Here is a 25,335-nt window from a genome sequence, read left to right as displayed (position 1 = left end):
TATTAATGTATTTTTAACTTTAATTGGCGAAAAAATATTACATTAGTTTTACTGAAAGCTCAATTCAATCAAAGTTAGCTTTCATATAATATTCTTGACAATAATATTATTCCATTTGCGTACTATCAAGTCATTTAGAAAATATATTAACAATTTTCCTATGCAACTAAACTATTATTTTTTGCCTCATTAGTTTCTATCGATAATAAAATGTTATAACTTGTACATCACTAATAGTGGTGTTTTTAATCTGCTCTGTCGTCTTTGTAACGTTTATTCCAAACTTGTGATTGTGTTTAACCTAACATGTATTTATTTGGCTTCTTGATATTAAAATGATAAAATTTAACTAATAATTTCATTAAAAAGTCTTAAGGTCATGTTAGACGTAACAGTACAGTACAGTACAGTAATTACAATGATTAATAGTAATGAAAAAAATATTGGTATATATACAATACAATAAAAACTAATTTCATGTCCGTCAAGTACACCATTTTAAATAATATTATCTTATTCATCCTTTACATGTGATATACAATTACAGAATACATAGATTTAAATTATTTTACAATCGAAAGAAGATTCGGTACCTTACTTGCACGTTAAGGAATGGTTTGTAAAATTTTGTCATGTGGACAAAATTTATGACACGATGTGACCAGTATATATTCTATGTACCAGATTTTCTGATGACCTTTGAGGATGCAGCAACATTAAGACTGTATACAACAGTATAGAAGATAGAGAGAGAGAGAGAATACGTATTTTCCAGTAAGACATATGAGGCATCATTAGAGTTTTACGCGGAGTTCTGACACGTACCTAATCATATTATTTTCTGATTATAATCATATTATTTTCTGAGTTAAAAAAAAAACAGAATTTATTACTAGATTTAAAAGGTACACAGATTTATTAAGATGGTCCTTTGTTTGAATATTTTCCTACTAATTGCTTTGAAGCCCACCGATCAATACAAAAGTTTGCTCAGCCGAACAAGAATTTTTAAGAGGAAGTGAGAAGAAACTTGTTCCCTACTATAAAATAAACGATAATTTCGATCAATCCACCACTTGCAATTATTGTTAAGCTGTCTGTTTATGATAGTGTTTTTAGGATTACATATGATATAAGAAAAAAAAACAAGAAAAAAGTTAAAACCTAATAAAATTTACCAAGTTTAAATAAGAAATACACCATTTTAAACTACAATGCGTTGTCGGGTATAGGATAATTGTGATGAATAATTTTGATAGAACACAACAAACTTAGTGAAATATAGACAACAGATCAACAGTACTAAAATCAATATTAAAACCTAAAAGTTGCTTCAATAACTTTAACTAATGCCAACACTATGAGCAGGACGAAAGCCGAAAGAGAAGATAAAGAGAAAGAGAAGAAGGTATATTTTACAAAAAGACTACTGTTATACTATTTTGTTCAAAGACGTTGGAAACGAAGGGTATTATAAAATTGTCACAAATCAGAATTGCTGAAAGTAGTGCCTTTTTTACCTGAAAATTTGCATGTTAAAGAGTTCAGGATGTAAAAAGTAACGATATCCAACATAGGCGCAAAAGAAGAGATAGTACTATACTCTTTTTAACATCACGTTTCGTTGAAAATAAGATTTTTTTATTCAAAAACATGACATCACATCAATGATTCTAACATCATTATGACACTCTCGACTCATAATTACACGAAATAATTATAATAAAAATGATTTATTTCATATTAAGTTTACGTTTCACATTTCAAGGCAAGTCAATTTATATTCATATTCAAAGTTCATGCAAAGTCAAAAGCACCACTTGTGATAGAATTTAAACGATAAAAACCTGATGTATTAAGTGAAGTAATTCATGGGGGCTAAGTCTCACTTACATAATGAAACAATTCCGTATAATGGGACATTTTAATATTCTCTGAAGGATTGCATTTGTTAAATTGTTCTTGATACTAATTTTGGTGAGTGGTTAATTCGCATGGGTATAAGGGTTCTACGAAATGTAATTTTATAAATTATTGCATTTTATACCATACTAAAAGCCAGCCAATTTAAATACAAGTAGTATGTTTATGCTAGTTCATAGTTATTATTCAATTATTTGATTTTTCTCAGTTCGTGGTCGGACCGAAAGTTCTGTTTTATTTTTAAGTCCAGAATTTATCTGTATTTGCCAGGACTAAGAACTCCTGTAAATGCTTTCTCCGGTCATATTCGATTACCATACCAATATAATTTATGAATTAAACAATGAAGGAATATATAAGTGTTAGTCTTGAGTATTGACGAGCCGGTTGGCGTGGTCGGTAGATACTTGCCTATTCACGCCGAAGGTTGTGGGTTCGATTCCCACCCTGGACAGACATTTGTGTGCTTGAACATGTCTGTTTGTCCTGAGTCTGGGTGTAATTATCTATATAAGTATGTATTTACAAAAGAAAAGTAGTATATGTAGTATATTAATTGTCTGGTTTCCATAGCACAAGCTCTGTAAAGGCTTAATTTGGGATCAGATGGCCGTGTGTGAAAAATGACCCAGGATATTATTATTATTATTATTATTATTATATGAGTTTTATAATATTATGACGAATAATCGAGATGATTAGGTCGAGATGGCACAAGACAGCAAAGCAGAAATAGCCACGGGAATATACCGAAATCTTAACCAAAGCCGGGTAAAATACTACTGATTTTTCAAGTGACATGTCGTATTTATAATTAATATCATACTTAGCGTTGAAAAAATCCGCATTGATGAAATGAAATAATGACAGATGAGACAAACCGATCAAACCATAGTAATGAGGCATACTAAAAATATAAGAACCTAAAGAGGAAAGAAGATCTTTGCCCGATAATGGGACATTTATTGGCCCTTAATTCAGAGACTAGCAATATGGGTATATAGCTAACACAATCAATATTCGATCCGAAAATAAGGAGGATTCTGTGTACATAACGAATGTTTATCAAAAAGAAAATAGGATACCTAATTGCCTTTAGTTTTGTAAAGAAATACTTTGTAGGCACTTAGACTATACATTTTATACTACGTTAATAAAAAAAATTATGATGCGTTCATGGACAATTCGTTTGTATATTGTATTTCATAAATATTTCATTTCCATGAGCGGGCTCTTTGAAGATTTATTTCATAATTTATATTCACATGTTTAGGTGTCTAGTCTCGGTGTCGGTGTCGAAAATATTTATTAAACAATATTTTTATTTCTATTAAATTATATTGAAATTGAATTTATTTTTGATTGTATAAATTAATAATTGTTGAATTACAGAACAGACGGTTAAAATGTTAAGTTAAATGAATCAAATATCAAAACGACGCCTTATCAATTCTTTCAGCATATTACGCCAGCAATGAAAACTCTTGAACTTGAGAAACAGATACTATATATATGACGTACATTACAAATCTACAACGGCACACAAAAAACATCCTTAAGATCATTTATTTAAAACTTATATTCAATTGCATTTTATTAACAAATCGAAACATAGGTATTATGGTAATTGTAACTTTATTTCTTATAAAATAGAGTTCATATTGTACATGAGATTTCTTTGTAAGAAGTTTGTCCTCGTTTAAAAGGCTTCATCTCATTAACGATCACGTGTTTGGGAAATCTAGCGTCAATGCCTACCCTGGAGTGAATATTTAATAAAGGCATTGTTATAAATGTTTGAAAACAAATTAAGGTATTTCATTTGACAAAAACAGTCTACTAAAGTAGACACACTTATAATAAAAGCTTATTTACGGTTGAAGATTGCCAGCCCTTCTGACTATGAGAATGAAGTAATGGAAAGTGGATTCCACACATCATTCAAATGTAATATATAAAAAACAATTACTATTCTTATTTCTCTTATTATTTTCAATTAATATATTTTTTTATATTTAATAAAGTTTTATATTCATATTTATATAATATTTCAAATCATTTATATTTTGTGGTTGTATTCATGATTATATTAAAAATAAGTTAATATAATAACATGGGAAGCTGAAGGAAAGGAAATTTTGAAAGGCCGCAGTGGCAGGCGGAATATGCTGAAGCGAATAAATGGCTTTTTTTTTGGGATAAATATCAAATTATTTTTTGTGCTCTTTGCAATTAAAACTACTTTGAGAAATATTGAAAACATATAACATAATTGCTTCTTTTTTTTCGCGTTCGCGATATCTATAGAAGCTATTTTTAATTTTGATATTTATATTAATTACATAGATTTTTTCTTCAATTCAATTTTGGTCCGACCAAAATGAAAAACATATCATTCGAACTTTAGGATTCCCAAAGTTCACTGTTTTATTTATAACACGATTTTGGAAGTTTATAAGAACATTATTGGTATGTAAATAATGAAATAAAATAATAATATTTAGTCTTATACTTCTGTCATTACAATAACTTCCAAATGAGAATCACACTTAAACTTCCTGTGAATATCTATATTTACAATTTTAATTGAAATTAATAATCACACTAAAGCCTTAACATTTCTTATAACAAGCATGAATAGTATATTATTAGTTAAAAAATTGTATCAGGAGTCACCAACTAAAGCGAGTACGCTGAAGACTATTCCGTCAAACGTAAACTCACTCCATTAAACTCCACTTGATCCATCCATCGTATTGTTCATACTGCTATTTATAACTAATGTATTTTTATCCGAATGAAAAACTAGTTTGAATGAAAGCAATCGTGTCATTTTTGTATTTTGTAAACATAACCTTTTGTTTTTCTTTATTATTTTAGTAATTATAATGTAAGTATATATTTAAATAAAAAGGAAAACACATAATATTAATTGTTTTTAAAAAAATAAATTAATTTAACTTACCTAGTTCTTCTAGCAGGTACTGGAAACTTCAACGGACCAGTAGATTTTCTTCTATCTTTTACAACAGGAACAGCCAGGAGATCCTCATCTTCCGTTTCAGATCCAGGACTATCTAGATTTACTAACGCTGGTGCTGATCGTCTTCTACTTGATATAACTGTAGGCACCTCTAACATATCCCTAATTACATCACAATATTTACAAGCTGTAGCTTCGGCTATATATGCTTTAGTTATTTCATAGGCATAGCTTTCGAGAAAACATTTATGACAGCCTGGTACAAAGTTAGGCTCAGCATCTATCGAGTCCTCACTAAGTTGCTGCTTTGATAGCATTTTCTTCTCCATCTTAACTAGACTGGTATCTAAAATTATCTGCTGTTCTTTATTTTTATGTTCTTCTTCTTCTTCTTCAAGTTTCTTTTGGCGTATCTCTTGTAAACATTCAGCTTGGTCGTTATAGTATTCGATGCAACGACGTTCCTTCTTGGACGGTTTCGTTGGACTTTTTTTCTTCAATTTCTTGGTTCCTATGTTTACATTTAGAGGTTCTATTCTTAATGATTTCATTTGCTTAATTATATGCTCTTCTACGTAAGGATGGCCATAAGACGACACTTCGTCATCGGCATTGGCAGTGTTCTGATCTTTAATAGTTTTGGCACCGGAATCGTTGTCTTTGTTTCTAATAACTATTTTATCGTGTTTACCTAACTCTTTGATCTCACTATCGCCGTTAATTTTATGACCGTTTTTTTTCGAGCACTTTACAGACGATGAGTCGTCATCGAGACATGTTTCGTAACCGTCAATTTCATGGTCAATATATAATAGAGAATTGTTATGCTCCTGGACGGAAATTCGTGTGGTTGCGTCGTAAAAACTCGCGGTTTCATCGGTGGGTGAATTTATGGATTCTTTCCAACTTTCGTCATTCTTTAATTTGTCTTTATTGACATCACATTCCTTCCAATACTTTTCAAAGCTTATTCTCTCTAAGCCGGTCGGCGTAACTGCAAATACCATTTCGTCTGACGTTGACAAATCTTTACTTTGTTGCTTTGATAAGCACCTATCACTTTCCGTGCCCTTTATATCTGCGGATTTACTTCTTATGGTTAATTCTCTAGGAGCGACAAGAACATCATCTTCCGTGATTGTCAAATCGTCTTCTTGTCCGTCTAAAGAATCGTCTGATTTGAATTCAGTAATACCATTAACCTTTTCAGTATCATTATTTCCAAGAGAAATAAACTTGCTATTATCATTTAACGAGTCTGCTTTTTTATATTCATCATAACTTATATCAGCCAAGGCAGATAGCTCTTCATCTTTTATAGATGACTCTTCAGGCTCTAAGCAAATTTGAACCACTTCCAAACCTTCTCCGTATTCTTGCAAACATTCGTGAAATGAGTCCATTCCCGTTTGATCGTCAGACGCCAATGAATTTATGCATTCCTAGGAAGAAAAAAAACTACATTACTGTCATAAACATTTGATAATATTTTTGTGTTTTATTTTTTTATTATTTTAGAGCATATTTGGATCTTATGTTATTACGATTTAAATGCTTGGATAATTTAATTTAGAATATTAATTAAAAGATATAGATTTTTTTAAATATTTATTTGCTGCACAAAAACAAAACATTTCAAACAACATTCAGGTAAAACTATCCTTATAGTAACAAACATTAAAAATATCCACCATTTAGCAACAACAATTCATTACAAACTACGTTTCCTAACGATAATAATAGGTGCTCCTGTTTTATAAAGAATAAAAAATAAACAAACAAAAATATTGAACTAAATAGAATCAACAAATAAAGCTGCGTAGAGACGATTGAATAAATATTTACATTTCAGAAAATACTCATGTCACTAATTTAGACTTTTTAATGCTGAATAAATGTGAATCAAATCGTTATACATTACAACACGCTACCATTTTTCTGTGGCATTGCACGGGTCGCTGGTTATAACCCCTCTGAACTACGATGCTAAGTCTTTGAGCTAAGTAAACGCCAACTCTTGGGTCACCAGAACAGTAACAGAAGTTAACGCTAATGTATGGAATAATTCAGAAAAATATCTAGATTTCCGTATACAGTATTAAGAATTGACCATAGTTCATTTAAAGTTTTCTTACTCATAAGAATCAATAAATGCTTATTAATAATATAATTTTTTGTACGGTGAAAAGCGTTGCAACAACGCTGATTAGAAAATAAACAATTATCAAGTTATCCGGTTTCACTTACGTTATTTATCGAGGAAAGCTCGATATATTTTCTTCAGCTGCTCCTAAGTAATTGCAAGCTTCCTAGTCGTAGCGTTATATTAGTATAAATTTATATAAATTAAATTAAATTTACATTTTATATTCTTAAATTTAACAAAATCTTATTGTACACAACCGTTTTTCGATCGTTTTTGAGAAACTGGTACCGATAAAATCATTCATATACGTCAGATAAATGCAACTTCGAAACTTCCGACACGTTCTACCAACTGTAGGACTAAGGTAAGGTTAGGTTTCTTCTAAAAAACTTGAAACACGAAAGAAATCAGTCGTGAAATAGTCAGATAGTCAGAAAGTGATACGCGACATTGACCATAATAATTATAACATTTTAAGAATACACGCATCAAAATAGTATATCATCATTAATCGGTTTTCAACATTTTACGGGTGTGTTATGAAGGTAATTCTTTTAGAATAGCACTACAGTAAGCAAATCGATTTTAACACTAGTCGAATTCAAATTCACGATAAATCACTTTAGTGAAACCAGATCAGTTCTTAAGACATGAAAATTATTTGTAACAATTGTTCATTTGTTTTTGTTTATATAATAGATGTTTTTAATTTATGAATGAAATTACTGGTATTTTTATGTTACGTGTTATTCGCATGTGTAAGACGCAACGTCTTTTGAACATTAAAATTGAATACAAATCCTTCACCATAATCCACTACAGCACATACTACCGCAAATTTAATTGCAATCGTGTCGTTCAAGCATTAGTGAAGGATAAACAGCAAAGTATACGCACCTTTTTTATAGAATAGGAAGGCGGACGAGCATATGGGCCACCTGATGGTAAGTGGTCACTAACGCCCATAGGCATTGGCATTGTAAAAAATGTTAACCATCGCTTACATCACCAATGCGCCACCAACCTTGGGAACTAAGATGTTATGTCCCTTGTGCCTGTAATTACACTGGCTCGCTCACCCTTCAAACCGGAACACAACAATACCAAGTACTGCTGTTTTGCGGTAGAATATCTGATGAGTGTTTGGTACCTACCCAGACCAAAATTAAAAATATAATAAATTACAATTGATATACATTTTTATGATTCCATAATACAATTTAAAGTATTTATTAATATTCGCTCATTCACGAATTACAGTCTTACAACAATTATTACATTTATTTATTTCTAATTACCTTTAACATTCATAAAATATACACTTTTAGTTAAATGTCCTTGGACATTTGTAAAAAAACATCATTGTCCGTTATTAATCTATTTTCAATTGCATAAAACCTTCTTGATTAAAACACACAAATAAAATTTATATTCTATGATATGTCTCAGAATTACCTGTAATACTAGTATTAACCATATAAATAAATAAATTCTAAATTGTATATGATTATTATTATATGTTATAATAATATTTATCTGAAATTAATTAGAAATTTCATTTGAATATTATTTAAGAAATAAAAAAATAATAATAGCATGGATGTACCAAGATGTGAGGCACAGATTAGCTCAGCTGACGCCCAAGCCCTATTTTCAAAATGGTTGAGCAAACACTAGAGTGGACTTAAATGGAGATCACTGCCCCCTAAGTAGTCAGTGTTCGCTGCTTACTTGTATAAGTCTAATTTAATTTATGAAATTGTTTAATAGAAAAAAAATATATAAATTCAATAAATTTTTAAAAAAAATTTTTGCAAAAACTTGTACTCTTAAAACTACAATAAATTAATGACACAATATTAAACAAAAAAACAGACACCTTTTGCCACGATTCTTTGTAACTTAACCGTGATACCTAAGCTGCAATATACTTTGTAATATATATTAAAATTATATATTATAAAACATACATTTCACACGTAAACAATAACACTACAAAGTATTATTGCCATATAACACACTTGATAAAATTTAATATAGTCCATACAACTACAAAGATACAATATACCTATATTCAATAATCGTATTATAGTGCAATATGAAAGTGCGAGAGAGAAAGAGAGAGAGACATAGATAATGAGAGAACGAGACCGCGAATGAGTATATGTCCAGAATCTAGATTTATTTTGAAAATTGAGCAATATGTCAGCTATTTACGTATTACTTTACTTCCAATAATTGAAGAAAGAATTTTTCTTCGAAGAATCCTTATTAGAAACATTATCTAGTGTAATAATACAGGATGCGTTTACTGAAAGCGTGTTTCTGGGAAATAGAACAAATAGGCCTCAATACTGAGACTCGTATTATACATACATATACAGTGGACTCCCGGTAATCCGGCCCCTGTCTAATCCGGCACCCCCTGTAATCCGATATGATTCATAATTTTTGATTATTTTAGTATGTACATTTGTTTGTACACAATTATTTCCTAATGTAAAGTTATTGCATATTTTTTGTAAATTTTGTAAGTTTTATAATAAAATGTAAGCTCCCTATTGTGTTGTTTAATTTACTAGATTTGACATACATAATGAAATATGATTTGTACTTCAGAGTTCATATATGTAACATATAGAATCTTATCATTGGATATGGAATTTGTCGGATTACAAGGTACTCTTTTATAAAAAAAATCCGGACTATATGGAAATATAGTCCATTATATGTATATATAGAGTCTTAAGCAGTAGTCTATTATCCGACAAATTCGATAGTCCGACACTGCCCTGCAAATTGTCGGATAACTGGGACTCCACTGTATATAAGAATTATATAAGACTTGAGTACAATCGCTTAACAATAAAAATTAAGTTTTTTTATACTAAATTAAAAGCTATTTAAGAGCTGAAGAGTTTCAACAAAAATAACTAAAATCTTAATCTTTAATAATCTTAAGTCCTTAAAAAAACAATATTGGATCCTATTATCTGTAAATCATTTGAAGTGGGTTTCGTTTAAGCGTTACATTAAAAATAATGGTAGCTTCATATAAATATAACATCTGCTATTACTCATTCGTATTAGTTTCGTATTAATTTCATTCATATTATTCTAACATTAATATATTTTTATTATTCATTCTTATCACATAAAGAATTGACTACAACACACAATTCGCTAAATTTTACACAACCAATAATTTTACTATACTTAAAGTCACCCTTAACCTTCTCCTCAAAAAAAAAGGAGGGAAGGCCTTAGCCCAGCAGTGGGACATTCACGGGCTGTTACTACCACTATACTTAATGATAAAACTTATTTATTCGATATTCGATATGACATTTACTAAGCATTTCATTCATATAAACGAATTTAGAACAGAATATAATTTTAAATATAATTATATTTGATTGCTTTCAAAACCATTAAAGAAAATGTGACCTATAAGAAGAAAGACCTGATGTTGGTTGGCGTGGTTGGTACTTGCCACGAGCCACGAGCGGAGCAAAGCACGGGAGAGGCCGCGGATGCGTTATATCAACACGATCCCGCAACCTCTCCGATCCGTGCCGAGGACGGCCATCGCAATTGTTTTAGTGGGTAAGAATCGCACATAACCCAGTTCCTTCCCCCCATGGGAGCTAAGTACCTTTCTGAAGGTTTCCACTGCGTAACAAAAAAAAACTTGCCTTTCACGCCGAGGGTTCGATTCCCACCTAGGACATACGTTTTTGTGCATGAACCTGTCTGTTTGTCCTGAGTCTGGGTGTAATTATCTATATAAGTATGTATTTACAAAAGAAGAGTAGTAGGTAGTATGTAGTATCAGTTGTCTCGGTTCCATCGTACAAGGTCTGCTTAATTTGGGATCAGATGGCCATGTGTGAATAATGTCCCAGGATATTATAGAACCCCTTGGTGGACGATGTAAACCAAACAAAGCAACGTGGAATACAACATGGTATCAGATATTATAGTAAACTATATTTATCATTCACTAAAATATTGATAATATTTATTTTATTTTTTTGTATCCTTTCCCATCTATATCAAGATAAATTCATAAAATTCTATTTAATACAGAATATATTCTATCGATTTCCATAAAAACGTAATCATTTTCATTAAAGTTATATAATTAAATGGCTCGATATTATTATTATTTTCCGAAATATGCGTGACAAAAAATTACTATCAATGAAGGCAAATATACAAACACGTCGATCAAAAACATAGACTATAGGGATCCTAATTTTATTATTGGACGTACAAATGGGTCACCTGAGAGTAAGTGTTCACTGCGCAAGCGCATTGGCATCATAAGAAATATTTACCATTCTTTACATAGCCAATGCGCCACCAACCTAGGAGAATAAGATGGTATGTCCATTGTGCCTAAAGTTACACTGGCTCACTCGCTTTTTCAACGGGAACACAACAATGATGAGTGGTAGCTACCCAGACAGGGTACCACAAAGCCCTACCAAAGTGTTAAGGGATGGTTGGTATTTCATAAAGTACCAATGTATGTGTGCAATAGTGACCACTTTTCATCAGATAACATATTTGATAGTCTGCCTATCTATTTGAAATAAAAGGTTATCGTTAAACAGTGTTGAAGTCTATTGATCTCATATATATAACAACATTAATTTTTAATATTTATACATAAGATTTCACTTCACTCGGTCACTTCATTGTAATCTCCGCTTTGATCTTAGGTGGGACTCGGAAGGGCGCGTCCTTTACATCTTGGGAGCAGTGGAGTTCCAAATCCATGATGTCGCGGTGGAGAGACATTATGAGACGTAGAATTTTCGTGAAGTATTCAAGTCTCTGGAAGGAAATATTGATGCTTCAATAGAAAAAAATTCATAATATTTAATTAAACTTAAAATTACCTATTTTTTCTATAAATTTTAGTAAAATGTAATAAAAAAAATGCTATCTCTATTTCACTCGACGGTATAACGAGGTTAGCTAATTTAGGTATTAGAGATTAGCGTCATTAAAATATATATAAATACGAAAATTTAAGAGAAACATAAAACTACGTGTTTATAAATTCTAAATGATTTTTTTATTTGTTTTTATTTGAAAAGTCTTGATGCAGTTAAATAAAAAACTATTTTTTACACTAAGCTAAATAATTCATTCTCCTTATGTTCATATTTGAAAAACATTTGAAGTGAAGACTTTATTAGTTTATAATAAACATTTTCATAGATTAGTTAAATATTTAATTATTGTTTTTACTAATAAAAACAATATATAAAACTATTGCCAAATAAAGCATGCAAAATTTATTGTACACTAAAGGGAAAAAATTATAATTTACAAAATAAACTTCCAAAAACAAGATATAATAAAAAATAATAATAATAATCTTAGAGCGGTAGATGTTCTATTCCCTTTATTGTACAAAATGCATATAAGTAAGAGATGCATGCTTGAAGAATTTATAAATACTGCTCTAAGCGCAAAGAGAAAGCTTAAAATGTAAATATGACTTACTTTTAGATTTTCCCCTCAGTGTACAATAACTCACTCAACACAAACACTTATCACTCAAAAACTAACAGTTTTTTTTTATTATAGAACTTAAATATGTTATTTTATAAATATTAATTTAATAAATACAAAAAAAATTAAATGATATATTTATATCAAATCTTATACAAATTTAGATTTTTACAAATTAATTTTATCTGTGATATTGTTTCTAGAAAACCAATGTCATTTATGTGTTATCATAAATATTTTAAATTAAATAAAAATATTTATAGAATCATAATATTTAATATATATTTCATTCATACCTGACTGCTTTGCACGCTGTGACCGTTCGCCCTTTCTCCGCCTACCACGGTGCTGCAGGGTAGTGGTTTAGCTACCCCAATTGTGACGATACCTGCAATCAATAAACAAATACTCACTTTACTTTAATAACTAAATAAAAAAAGTCACTTATAAGACATGAATAAATTTTAAGAAATAAAAATATTGATAGAAATATACAACCGGGCGTATGAGAAATTGTGGTTACATAACATTAAAACGATTAACAAGAAGAGAGAAAGTTATTAATCGTGTTACTCTTTTGTGGGGCAATATTTTTACAAGAGGATCTCAGAAAATACCCAAATGGAGAGTTGCTAATCTTAAAACGTTTAAATAAATAATAACCTGGGACATTATTCACAAACGGCCATCTGATCCCAAATTAAGCTTGTACAAAGCTTGTGCTATGGAAACCAGACAACTGATATACTGCATATACTACTTTTATTTTGTAAATACATACTTATATAGATAATTACACCCAGACAGGACAAACAGACACGTTCGTGAACACAAATGTCTGTCCTGGGTGGGAATCGAACCCACAGCCTTCGGCGTGAAAGGCAAGTATCTACCAACCATGCCAACCGGCCCGTCAAGTGCCCGGTTTACATAAGGAACGTTTGCGAGCAAATTAGTGAAGTCAGTTTACTGGTGGTAGAGCTTTGTGCAAGCTCGTCTGGGTAGGTACCACCCACTCATCAGATATTCTACCGCAAAACAGCAATACTTGATATTGTTGTGTTCCGGTTTGAAGGGTGAGTGAGCCAGTGTAATTACAGGCACAAGGGACATAAAATCTTAGTTCCCAAGGTTGGTGGCGCATTGGATATGTAAGCGATGGTTGACATTTCTTACAATGCCAATGTCTAAGAGCGTTGGTGACCACTTACCATCAGGTGGCCCATATGCTCGTCCGCCTTCCTATTCTATAAAAAAAAAAAAAAAAAAGTCATATATAGCACAATTATTATGTAGTTGATTACCTAAAGGGAATCGTTTTATTACCAAAGTATGCTATTGTTTATTTAGCTATTTATTTCTAACAAGAACGTGTTACATCCACGTTTTTTACGTCAGTAATAGAAATTTGAAGCAGGTAAAACTGCGAAGCGCTAATACTTGTTAAATAATAAAATCTTCTTCGAAACGCGCTGCATCTCCTGGTATAACTTTCATGTAGATTGATTGTGGTAGTTTTTTCAGTTATTACAAAAAACGATTCTTTAGTCAGTATAGACATTGAAGATTGTATAAAAATCCAAAACATTAACATAAAAAACCCTCTGAATTTCTCAAGTTCTCCTTAGGTTTTAGAATATGTTCTTTTTTCGAACCCGAGGTAGTTTATTTAAATAATTATTAATAAGTTTTTTATCAATAAGTATCTAAATGTAATGCTTCTTATTCAAATATATTAGAATTATATATACGATTTATAAAAGGAATAATCCATCCCATATACAAACGATTCGCTTTCAATCTAAACCAAATCTAAACATACTTTATTCAAGTAGGAATTTCATGAATGTATACCTATGCGTGGTAGCATGGCTGCTTAAATAAATTCACCAAGAGGAACCGCCAAGAAACTCAACAGTTATCTTTTCCAATATTTCACATACAAAGTTAAGTCAATCAAATACAATTAAATTTATGTATTACCTGCCTGCAAGTAAAAAAAAAAATTAAATTATTCTAAAAAGTTATTTTCAGTAGTCAAATAGGACCAGAAAACGGGCCATGCTCAATGTTATGAAAATATGCCGTTCACTATTAACGCACTGCTAACTATATATCATAAATTACACTGGCTCTTTCTCAATTTTGATACCTACTCAGCTTTAACAGATTTATACCAATATTTTTTCACAATTTTTCACGAACAAGTAACCAACTAATTGAATTATTAATAAAAATAACACGACTGTGACACTTTCATATCTCCGTTATCTTATGTCATCTCATTTAGCAAATACAAATATTTTTCTAAAACACATTTAACGTCAAAATTTACATGAGTTATCATCTCGAGATAAGTGAATACTACGATTAAATAATTCTTCCTGTTTTTGATATAAAAGTACATTTGACGCGATCAAAATAGTGTGACGGGTCTTTGCCTTCTTCCTTAAGTAAAAAAAATATTAATCATGGCATCATGTCAGATTATTTTTCAGATATATTGCATACTGTTACGCATCTCTCTAAAATGGACCACGTAATACTAGACCCATACCAAATAACCGAAAGTCCGATTTACCTTTTATCAGAATTGGGGATACACCCAATTCTGATACCCAAAAGGTTTCCTTTTGGGACAGTGCCAGCCAAAATACGGTAAACAAGACATTATGTGAATCAATCAGTCAAAATATTAGGTCCTTACATATGATATTAGCGTTTTGTCGTACTGACCACTTTGATCTGAAATATCTCCTCTTTGGTTAAGAAATCCAAATTAAAATTTATAAATTCATTTAGCTGGTACATTTGAGTTTTGAAAACAGTCATTCATTTGTTTTTGCCTCATTATTTTGTTCTTTGGCGTCACTTATTACCGCACAATGGAAAACATGAAATATCTGTATATTTACGAGTACGAGTTCTACCGTGGCACCAGTGCTGCAGAAACAGCTCGAAGGATTAATGATGGGTGTCGCAAAAGAAAGCACGGTACGGTTTTGGTTTCAACGTTTAGGTTCTTGAAATTTCGACCTTCAGAACTAGCCCCATGAACGGCCGGAGACCAAAGTGGAAAATGAAGAATTAAAGGCTATTGTGGAAGCGGATCCATCATAAAGCACTTCAGAGATAGCTGCAGGCTTTGGGGTAAGTGTTAAAATTGTATTAATTCACTTGAAGCATATCGGGAAAGTAAGCAAACTTGAACGATGGGTACCTCATGAATTGAGTGAATCGAACATGCAAACACTTGTCGACTGCTGTGTTGACCTAGCCAAATCCTGCCCTAAACAAAAATTGACTCAGAAAAAGTTACTTGTGAGTTTGGTGGACTAGCGCCGGTGTCATTCACTACAGCTTTCTAAAATCTGGCCAAACGATTACGGCAGATATCTATCGTCAGCGACTGCAAAACATGGAGGTAGAACTAGCTGCTAAACAACCGAGATGGGCAATCGCTCTAGGCCACTGCTGCTTCACGACAACGCAAGACCACATACTGCACAACAAACAACCACTGAGTTAGATGAGCTACCGTTTACAGCCCGTCCGCCGCCTGTAACGTGACGCGTCGTACCTCTGGGCGCGCTCTTGATGGCGTCGACGGCGACGGCGAGCTCGCAGCGCGCCACGTCGCGGCCGTTGACGGACACGAGGCGGTCGCCGGGCGCGAGCCGCCCGTCCGCCGCCGCCGCGCCGCCGACCACCAGCGAGCGCACCACGATCACCGAGCTGCCGGCCTCCGACGGGTCCTGCGCGGGACCACACACTCTATATGCACTGCTTTCATTATATATGTGATCCGAGTCTTATTCGTTTATTAACTATTATTACCACAATCGGACAGTACCTTATTTCGTGTCAGATCGGTCCGGTCAAATTTACGTAAACCTTTCCAGGAATTACATGCGCGATTTTAATGTAGTACCGAACATATCGGAAATATGTGCGCGAACATATCAGAGAGATACATATAATTCTCAATGGTCAACTTAGACTGCGCGTACCGGATGATCATCGGATAGTCTGTATGCTTGAGTCGACGTAAATAACACTAATTAATGTTCTTCTTCTATCCTATTAAGATATAACCAACTTGTATTCCAAAAATAAAAACGAGTCATCCGAGTGTGACGTAACAGACATCAAATCATACAAGCGTAGCAGTAACAAGTATAATATTAGTAAAAAATCAAATCGACTAAAAAAAATCATATAGGTCAAAGAAAACTGAGCCTGTTATAAAATGAACTCCAGTAAATATATGATGAAATATAATCCATTCCAAAATAGTACTTGTGCTATAATCTCAGCTTAATCGCCAATAAAATAAAAACACACTAAATTATAATCATATCTACATACGTACTGCGCTTACCAAGTAGTCCAGTATTGAAAACCCGAGGCCCCTGTCTTCTTTAAGCAACTGGATGTACTCCACCTGGTCGCTCCACATCGCCAGCCCACTCAAAGGCTCTAGTGATCTGGACCTGTTTCGTTCAAGGTCATCGGAGCAGAATTCTAGAAGGAAATATAAAGTAATTTATAGAAGGTTTTATTTCCTTAAGATTATAAAAAGCCTATAAAAATGACCTGATATTTTTAAAGGACTTAAAGAAAATATATGCTATTTCAAATCATTACACAATTTAAAGTGTTTATTTTTATTTAAAATAGATAAGCAGACTAGCGAATTGGCCACCTTATGGTAAGTAGTCACCACCACCCATAGACATTGGCAATTTTAGAAATATTAAAATTACATTACCTATGCGCCACCAACCTTGGGAACTTAGCTGTTATGACCCTATGTCTATAACACTGGCTTACTCAAAATCATCAGTTCCCTTTGAATCGAAACATATTCTTTCGATTTATAAGTAATAAAAAAGAATGACGCCTCAAGCCTTTTCCTCAAAAGGTGAGCATCGAGACTCTTATGGGCTTAAGCATCAAACGCAATTCTTTTTAACACTAGTAAAATGATGTTTGTAACGCTGTGTTCCAATTTTGGAGGACGAGTGAAACAGTTTTGGCTCCCAAGATTGACGCATTGATAATGTTAATATAGCTTATATATAATGTGACAAGTTTACCTAATATTTTATAAGCACGTTTACATAGCAGGCAAATATAGTTATTTGCGATTTTTCTATAAAAAAATTATGTTATCTTGCCATCATGGTCGTGACCCGCTGACATGACCGTGGTTGCACTACACAGAGACGCGACTGAGCTCTCTGACTTAGCTTTGATGAGACGCTGCGGCGGTGCCAGCAGGTCTTGCAGGCTACCACCTATGTTACCACTCTAAAAAACAGACAAGTAAATATCAATAACTGATACAATACAATATAAATATTTTGTACTTGATAAAACATTTCTACGCTGTTATATAATTATAATTTTAACCGCGATCATAACTTTGAGTTGCACCTGACATGGTGACGAGATAAACTAGAGGAATGGTCGATTACTTATTACGATACGCTTTATAATTGTAAATATTTTTTTAATTGATTTGATCTTTATTAAAAGTATATATTTATGGACCTTAACATATTTCAATAATACATAATAATAATACTAATATATATGTATATATACATATATATATGTAACTAATTCATTATTAATTATGGATAGAAAATAGACATTTTAATAAAGGCCTTAAGTATTTGTACCCTCGCAAAGCTGTGGTCAGATCTGTTGTTCGTTTCGCTCCGCTTGCGCACGACCACGAGCAGTACGGGCGACTTCACAGCGCGCAGTCGCGTCACCACCTCGACGTGATGTGCTCCTAGTACTCGCCACCCGTTTACCTTTTAAGCAAACTTTATATTTTATTTACACATATTTTTATTTATCTATTTTTTTAAAGTTTTTTTTTTATATGCGCCGGGAGGGCAAATGACTCTACTCCACCTTATGGTAAGTGGTAGTAGAGTCCAAACGCGACGACGGCCAGTACAGTCGGAAAGAATGTTCTGCACTATATTAATTTTATTAACAAAACAATTTTTTCATTCATTTTACTTCACATTTATGTATTGGTCATTTTTAAGTATTAGGCCCTTACATGTTAAATTGGCGTTTTGTACGGGAGGAATATAGTCTTTTTTTTTTTGTAAAATATATTTAATTAATCAAAGTAGGCACCGTTGTTATCTATGCACTTTGCCGCAACAGAGTTGAATTTTTTTCCTTGTGCTTAGTTGTCCAAATTCCGAAAAAAATTGTAATGTGCAGGAGCATGGTCCGGGAAGTATGGTGGATGTCGCAGACATTCTAATTGTAGCTCATCTAACTTAGTACATAGTTGTTTGTTGTGCAGTGTGTGGTCTTGCGTCGTCGTGAAGCAGCAGTGGCCTAGAGCGATTGACCAATCTCGGTTGTTTAGCAGCTAGTTCTACCTCCATGTTTTGCAGTCGCTGACGATAGATATCTGCCGTAATCGTTTGGCCAGATTTTAGAAAGCTGTAGTGAATGACACCAGCGCTAGTCCACCAAACAAGTAACTTTTTCCGAGTCAATTTTCGTTTAGGGTAGGATTTGGCTGGGTCTCCAGGGTTCAGCCATTCGACGAGCGCTTCCGATTATCGTACAGTATCCACTTTTCATCACAAGTAATGAATCGATTTAAAATCCCTTCATTATAGTTTGTTCTAATGTTACGCTGTAGTTACTAGCTAATGTAATTTTTTTTTTTGTTTTTTAGCCCTCATATAAGCATGTAATGTCCACACATCGAGAAGACTCAATTGTAAATATTTTCAGTTAAATGAAAATATTATCAGTAAAAAAAAAAAAAATTGTGTCGGTTGAGCAAAGTAAACAGCAGTCGACGCGTGTTTGCAAGTTCGATACACTCAATTCATGAGGTACCCATCGTTCAAGTTTTTTTACTTTCCCGATTTGCTTCAAGTGTATTAATACAGTTTTATCACGTACCCCGAAGCCTGCAGCTATCTCTGAAGTGCTTTGTGATGGATCCGCTTCCACAATACCCTTAAATTCCTCATTTTCGATTTTGGTCTTCGGCCGTCCACGAGGTTGGTTCTGAAGGTCGAAATTTCCAGAACGAAAACGTTGAAACCAAAAACGTACCGTGCTTTCTTTTGCGACACCAGCGCCGTACACATCACTAATCCTTCGAGCTGTTTCTGCAGCACTGGTGCCACGGTAGAACTCGTACTCGTAAATATACCGATATTTCATGTTTTCCATTGTGCGGTAATAAGCGACGCCAAAGAAAAAAATTATGAGGAAAAAACAAATGAATGACTGTTTTCAAAACTCAAATGTACCAGCTAAATGAATTTATAAATTTGAATTTAGAATTATTAACCAAAGACGAGATATTTCAGATCAGAGTGTATATTTCATTTGTAAGGACCTAGTATAAATTATTTAATTAACAATCAATCGATGCTCATTAGGGCGACTCGTGAAAGCCACATTTTTTTTTAAATGAAATTAAATTTTTAAGAAGTTGCATTAATGCAAGTCACACTCACCTCTAATAACTCGTCTCCAACTTTATAAATGCCTAATTTAGCGACAGGTCCATTTGGTGCAATAGCTCTTATGTAGTGTCTTGCCTGAACTTCTTTCCCCGCGACCACTCTCACCGTACCTTCGAGAGATATCCCTAGGCCATTGTCCTTTTCTTTTATGATTGTGCCAACCTGAAAATAAAACGGTAACAAAAACATTAGAATATTTAGTAATGTATTGCGGACAAATGAGACATCTTGTGGTAGGTCACCACCACATAAATGTTGGCGCTGTGAATTAGCTGTGAATTATTAACAACTCACTAACCTTTTTACGAAAGTAGACGAAACGAAATTTAAAAAAAAAATTATAAAGCAAGCTAAATTTAAATAAAAAAACTCATTAAACAAAAAAAACTATATACTGTCATACTTACAATGACATCGTATTGATATTGATGACCAGGCCAGTCAGGTTCTTCTTGTAAGATGTCCCGCCACTTATCCTGTATTCTTCTTATCTCACGCTCTGAGATATCGTCATCTCGTCCGATAACTATCTCTGCCTCGTCGGAAGGAGAGGTCGGAGATGGCAAGTGCGGTTGTATCTCTGATTCTGGCTCTGCTTCTATTACAGTTGATTCGTCGTACTTTATAAGAAAAAGAAAAAGGTTAGTTATATGAAAACGTAATTGTGAAGACCATGAGGGATTTCGTAAGGACCTCATCCACAACCTCCAACAATCATGGGATGTTTGCAAATTAGGACCTAAATAAAGTCTAAATATTTTTTTCAGTTGCAAAATATATGGAGTTTATTTGTAATCAAAATAAATGTAAATAAAAATCATATGCCTCGTTAATAAAAGCATATTTCATATAAAAAAAATAAAATATATATATAATTTCCCTTTATTGAGACTGAGTAGAGATAACTTGATTTCCTCGGTAATTAATGGTTTTTTTTTTTAATAAGGTTGCTAACGTTGTTCTGATAAAGTTTTTCAAAGAATTAAAAACGGCGTTAAATTTATTACTAAAATGCCCCATTGGATACAATAAAATTGTTAATAAAAATAAAAATTTAAAAACTAAACCGACATATATTTTTAAACGAAGGAAACGAGGAAACATTATTGCCTAAAATCCTTATCTGCCAACGATTCAATTATCTTCTAATAATTAGACAATATATATATTTAACACAAATATATAGTGAAGGAAATAGCCGTGGTCACATGCTACATTGCCCTAAGGATCCTTTAATAATAACACCTTAAAATGTATTGCTTTGTAAGCTACCCTTAGGGCAAGGCGGTTTGCGACCACGCCTAAACTTTTAAGGGTATTGTTTCAAATGAAACATATTATATTATATAAAAATATTATTTTGTGGTTTTTTTTTTATAGAGTAGGAAGGTGGACGAGCATATGGGCCACCTGATGGTAAGTGGTCACCAAACGCCCTTAGACATTGGCATTGTAAGAAATTTTATTTTTTTTTTATTTTTTTTATTTTTTTTTATATTTGGAAAACATACAGTGTGTTATTAAATATGTCAACCATTGCTTATAGCCAATGCGCCACCAACCTTGGGAACTAAGATTTTATGTCCCTTGTGCCTGTAATTACACTGGCTCACTCACCCTTCAAACCGGAACACAACAATATCAAGTATTGCTGTTTTGCGGTAGAATATCTGATGAGTGGGTGGTACCTACCCAGACGAGCTTGCACAAAGCCCTACTACCAGTGAAATATAAGAGTTACTCTATCACGCTAAAACGGCTGAACGGATTTAAAAGATATCTAGAATATGCATTTTTATTTTAAAAAAATTTACTAATAATACAGGTAGTTTCGTATAATTTTTAAGATGTTTGTTATGCAAACAAAGAAGAAAGCAGCAAGAGCGATTAATATATTTAGCCCTTATTAAGCATTTTTATTTGATACCCAACACGGCACTTTTTAATATATTTATTTAATAAACACAACAAATTATTTATGTACGTTACATAAATAACCTGGCAATTGGATATTTTGGTCAGAATTAGAACACAATTAAATGAATATTTGCATTGATAATATAAAAATTCTTCATAAACGAATGAAGTCATAGTCCAAATATGTAATATATAAAAAGCGATGCTCACCACACTAAAACTATATTTGGCGAGCGAAGTTACAGAAGGGCTTGGCGGCGCTATCGGTGATCTTCGACCATCCTGAGCCGCTAATGCTTTTTGAAGTCTCTCAAATCCCGCCCCTCGAAGGTATCTACAAATTTGAACATAGAAAACGCTTATAAATTTAGCAAATTCAAAAATTTTTCTTTAGATAATTGTATCTTTATGTTTAAAATCATCAAAACGTCTTCGCTGTCTTAGCAACCAAATTGTTCTATGTAAAATATTTAGATGAAATATGTGTATTTTTAATATAATTCATGAAAAGTATCGCCATTTTATCTAGACATTTATGGATGACTGATATGATATGAACTATTAAAACGATATTTTGCAAATAATGGTCGAGATTATGTGACAAAAGTTAACATGGTATAGCCATTAACGGTTGTTTCTGAATATGATTATATTTACCTTAAAGCTTTTAATCTCACGATAGGTCCTCTAGAATCGCGTAACAAGGCAACCGCTCTGTGATTCGTAACACCATGTAGCGACACGCCGTCCACCTGAAAATATACAATTATAGTAATATAAATTGTATACATCATTACTAGTAAATTGTATGTTGAGTCAATTAAAAAGTTATTGAGTTGTTCTGTCGAAATATTCATTAGCATCCTAGAAATTGGGACTACAATCCCGTATCTCACAAAGCACGTAAAATTGGTATGGAGCCTTAACTTTTTCCGATCGTATCAGTTTTAGTTTCAGGGTATAGCGACTTCACTTTGCACGCACACTTTTGCACTATAGTATGTCACGCAGTTGGCTAGAATCTCTTAATAATGGGCACCGTAGTAGAAATCAATTAGAAGGATATCATCATCATATAACTTGGGACATTGTTCACACACGGCCATCTGACCAGACAACTGATATACTACATATAATATTTTTCTTTTTTGTAAATACATACTTATATAGACACCCAGACTCAGGACAAACAGACATATTCATGCACACAAATGTCTGTTCTGGGTGGGAATCGATCCCAGAACCTTCGGCGTGGAAGGCAAGTATCTACCAACCACGCCAACCAGCCTCTCTATAGTCAATATCATCATCAGTAGTCACGAAAAATATAAAATAAATAATACTATAAACCTATAATGTATGATTAGAGCAACCTTCACTTTGCAATTAAAAGGAACTATTAGTTACTTATAATAAAATAGTAAACTTTAGGTCCTTACATACGAAATTGTAGTAACAGTAACAGTAACAGCCTGTAAATGTCTTACTGCTGGGCTAAGGCCTCCTCACCCTTTTTGAGGAGAAGGTTTGGAGCTTATTCCACCACGCTGCTCCAATGCCGGTTGGTGGAATACACATGTGGCAGAATTTCGATGAAATTAGACACATGCAGGTTCCCTCACGATGTTTTCCTTCACCGAAAAGCACGAGATGAATTATAACAGAAATTAAGCACATGAAAATTCAGAGGTGCCTTCCCAGGTTTGAACCCACGTTCATCGGTTAAGAGTCACGCGTTCTTACCACTGGGCCATCTCGGCTTATATTACAATTTCATACGAAATTGGCGTATTTTTATTCGGAATATAGTCATTTTTTTTTGTAAAATATATTTAATTTATCAAAGTATGCACCGTTGTTATCTATGCACTTTTGCTATCTCATAGGTACTTCATTGAGCCCTTTACTAAAAAAAAACATGGGGGCGATAATCAATAAACTATTTGAAGGCGGTTTGGACTGCCGCATCGGAGTTGAATTTTTTTCCGTGTAAGAAGTTGTCCAAATTGCGGAAAAAATGGTAATCTGTTGGAGCAAGGTCAGGGGAGTACGGTGGATGTCGCAGAAATTCCAATTGTAGCTCATCCAACTTTGTGGTTGTTTGTTGTGCAGTGTGTGGTCTTGCGTTGTTGTGAAGCAGCAGTGGCCCAGAGCGATTGACCAATCTCGGTTGTTTAGCAGCTAGTTCTTTCTTCATGGTTTGCAGTTGCTGACAATAGATATCTGTTGTAATCGTTTGGCCAGATTTTAGAAAGCTGTAGTGAACGACACCGGTGCTAGTCCACCAAACACTCACAAGTAACTTTTTCTGAGTAAATTTTTGTTTAGGGCAGGATTTGGCTGGGTCTCCAGGGTTGAGCCATTGGGACGAGTGCTTTCGATTATCGTACAATATCCGCTTTTCATCACAAGTAATGATTCGATTTAAAATCCCTTCATTATTGTGTTGCTTAAGCAAAGTAACACAGCAGTCGACGCGTGTTTGCAAGTTCGATTCACTCAATTCATGAGGTATTTATTCATTTTCCATTGTGCGGTAATAAGCGACGCGAAAGAAAAAAATAATGAGGAAAAAACACATGAATGACTGTTTTCAAAACTCAAATGTACCATCGAAATGAATTTATAAATTTGAATTTGGAATTCTTAACCAAAGAGGAGATATTTCAGATCAAAGTGATAAGTACGACAAAACGCTATTTCATATGTAAGGACCTATTATATGTAGGTACATTGAAATCAACATTTCATTTTCAGTTTCTGAACACATGGACGTAGTAAGAGCCTAATTAAGGAATTTTCTGTCAAACGTATTCATCAATCGAGCTCGTTAGCGCCTCAACCGCTCGTACATGGCGTAGAAGTACGTGTAAAGCACACTCAAGGAGCGTTAGCATCACAGACATTGCACTACCCAAAGTAAATAGGTTAAAGGCGGAGCGAATTCAAACGCTATGATGATTTATTTGTAATTTTTTTAATCTTCTATATTTTGGTTATCGTGTTACTGAGATTATTAATACTTATTTTCCTTAATATCCTCAGACAGAGTACAGAGTCTCTGTACCTTTGTGAAATTAATTCATATTTTTCTTTATATGTATATACTGATAATGTTCTTGATTGCTAACTATTGTTTAAAAAATTAACTATAAATATATATAGCAAGCATTTTCTTTAAGGATGAGTATTAACATAATGTTCAGTAACCCTTATATTACAAAACAAGTAAGCTTAAAATACCTCTCAGATATTATCCTCTCAACTGCTATTTATAGTTGATTGCCGTTTGTTCGCATAACAAATAC

General features: G+C 33.1%; 1 protein-coding gene across 1 annotated transcript in view; it reads right to left on the bottom strand.

Moving 5' to 3' along the window:
* The window catches only part of LOC126777719 (uncharacterized), a 198,032-nt gene that overhangs the window by 104,233 nt on the left and 68,464 nt on the right, over positions 1–25,335 (bottom strand). Inside the window, exons 9-18 of the mRNA XM_050500872.1 lie at positions 22,685–22,779; positions 22,238–22,361; positions 20,518–20,730; positions 20,102–20,272; positions 18,269–18,406; positions 17,762–17,894; positions 16,963–17,105; positions 16,162–16,336; positions 12,878–12,969; positions 4,889–6,348 (exon numbers count right to left, since the gene is read on the bottom strand). Coding sequence (XP_050356829.1) covers positions 4,889–6,348; positions 12,878–12,969; positions 16,162–16,336; positions 16,963–17,105; positions 17,762–17,894; positions 18,269–18,406; positions 20,102–20,272; positions 20,518–20,730; positions 22,238–22,361; positions 22,685–22,779 — 2,744 coding nt within the window. The remainder of the gene's footprint in view (positions 1–4,888; positions 6,349–12,877; positions 12,970–16,161; positions 16,337–16,962; positions 17,106–17,761; positions 17,895–18,268; positions 18,407–20,101; positions 20,273–20,517; positions 20,731–22,237; positions 22,362–22,684; positions 22,780–25,335) is intronic.

Source organism: Nymphalis io, chromosome 23, assembly GCF_905147045.1.
Source record: "Nymphalis io chromosome 23, ilAglIoxx1.1, whole genome shotgun sequence".
Classification (NCBI taxonomy): Eukaryota; Metazoa; Arthropoda; class Insecta; order Lepidoptera; family Nymphalidae; genus Nymphalis; species Nymphalis io.
The sequence above is the reverse complement of the archived record's forward strand: the minus strand, read 5'-3'. Positions and strand labels throughout refer to the sequence as shown.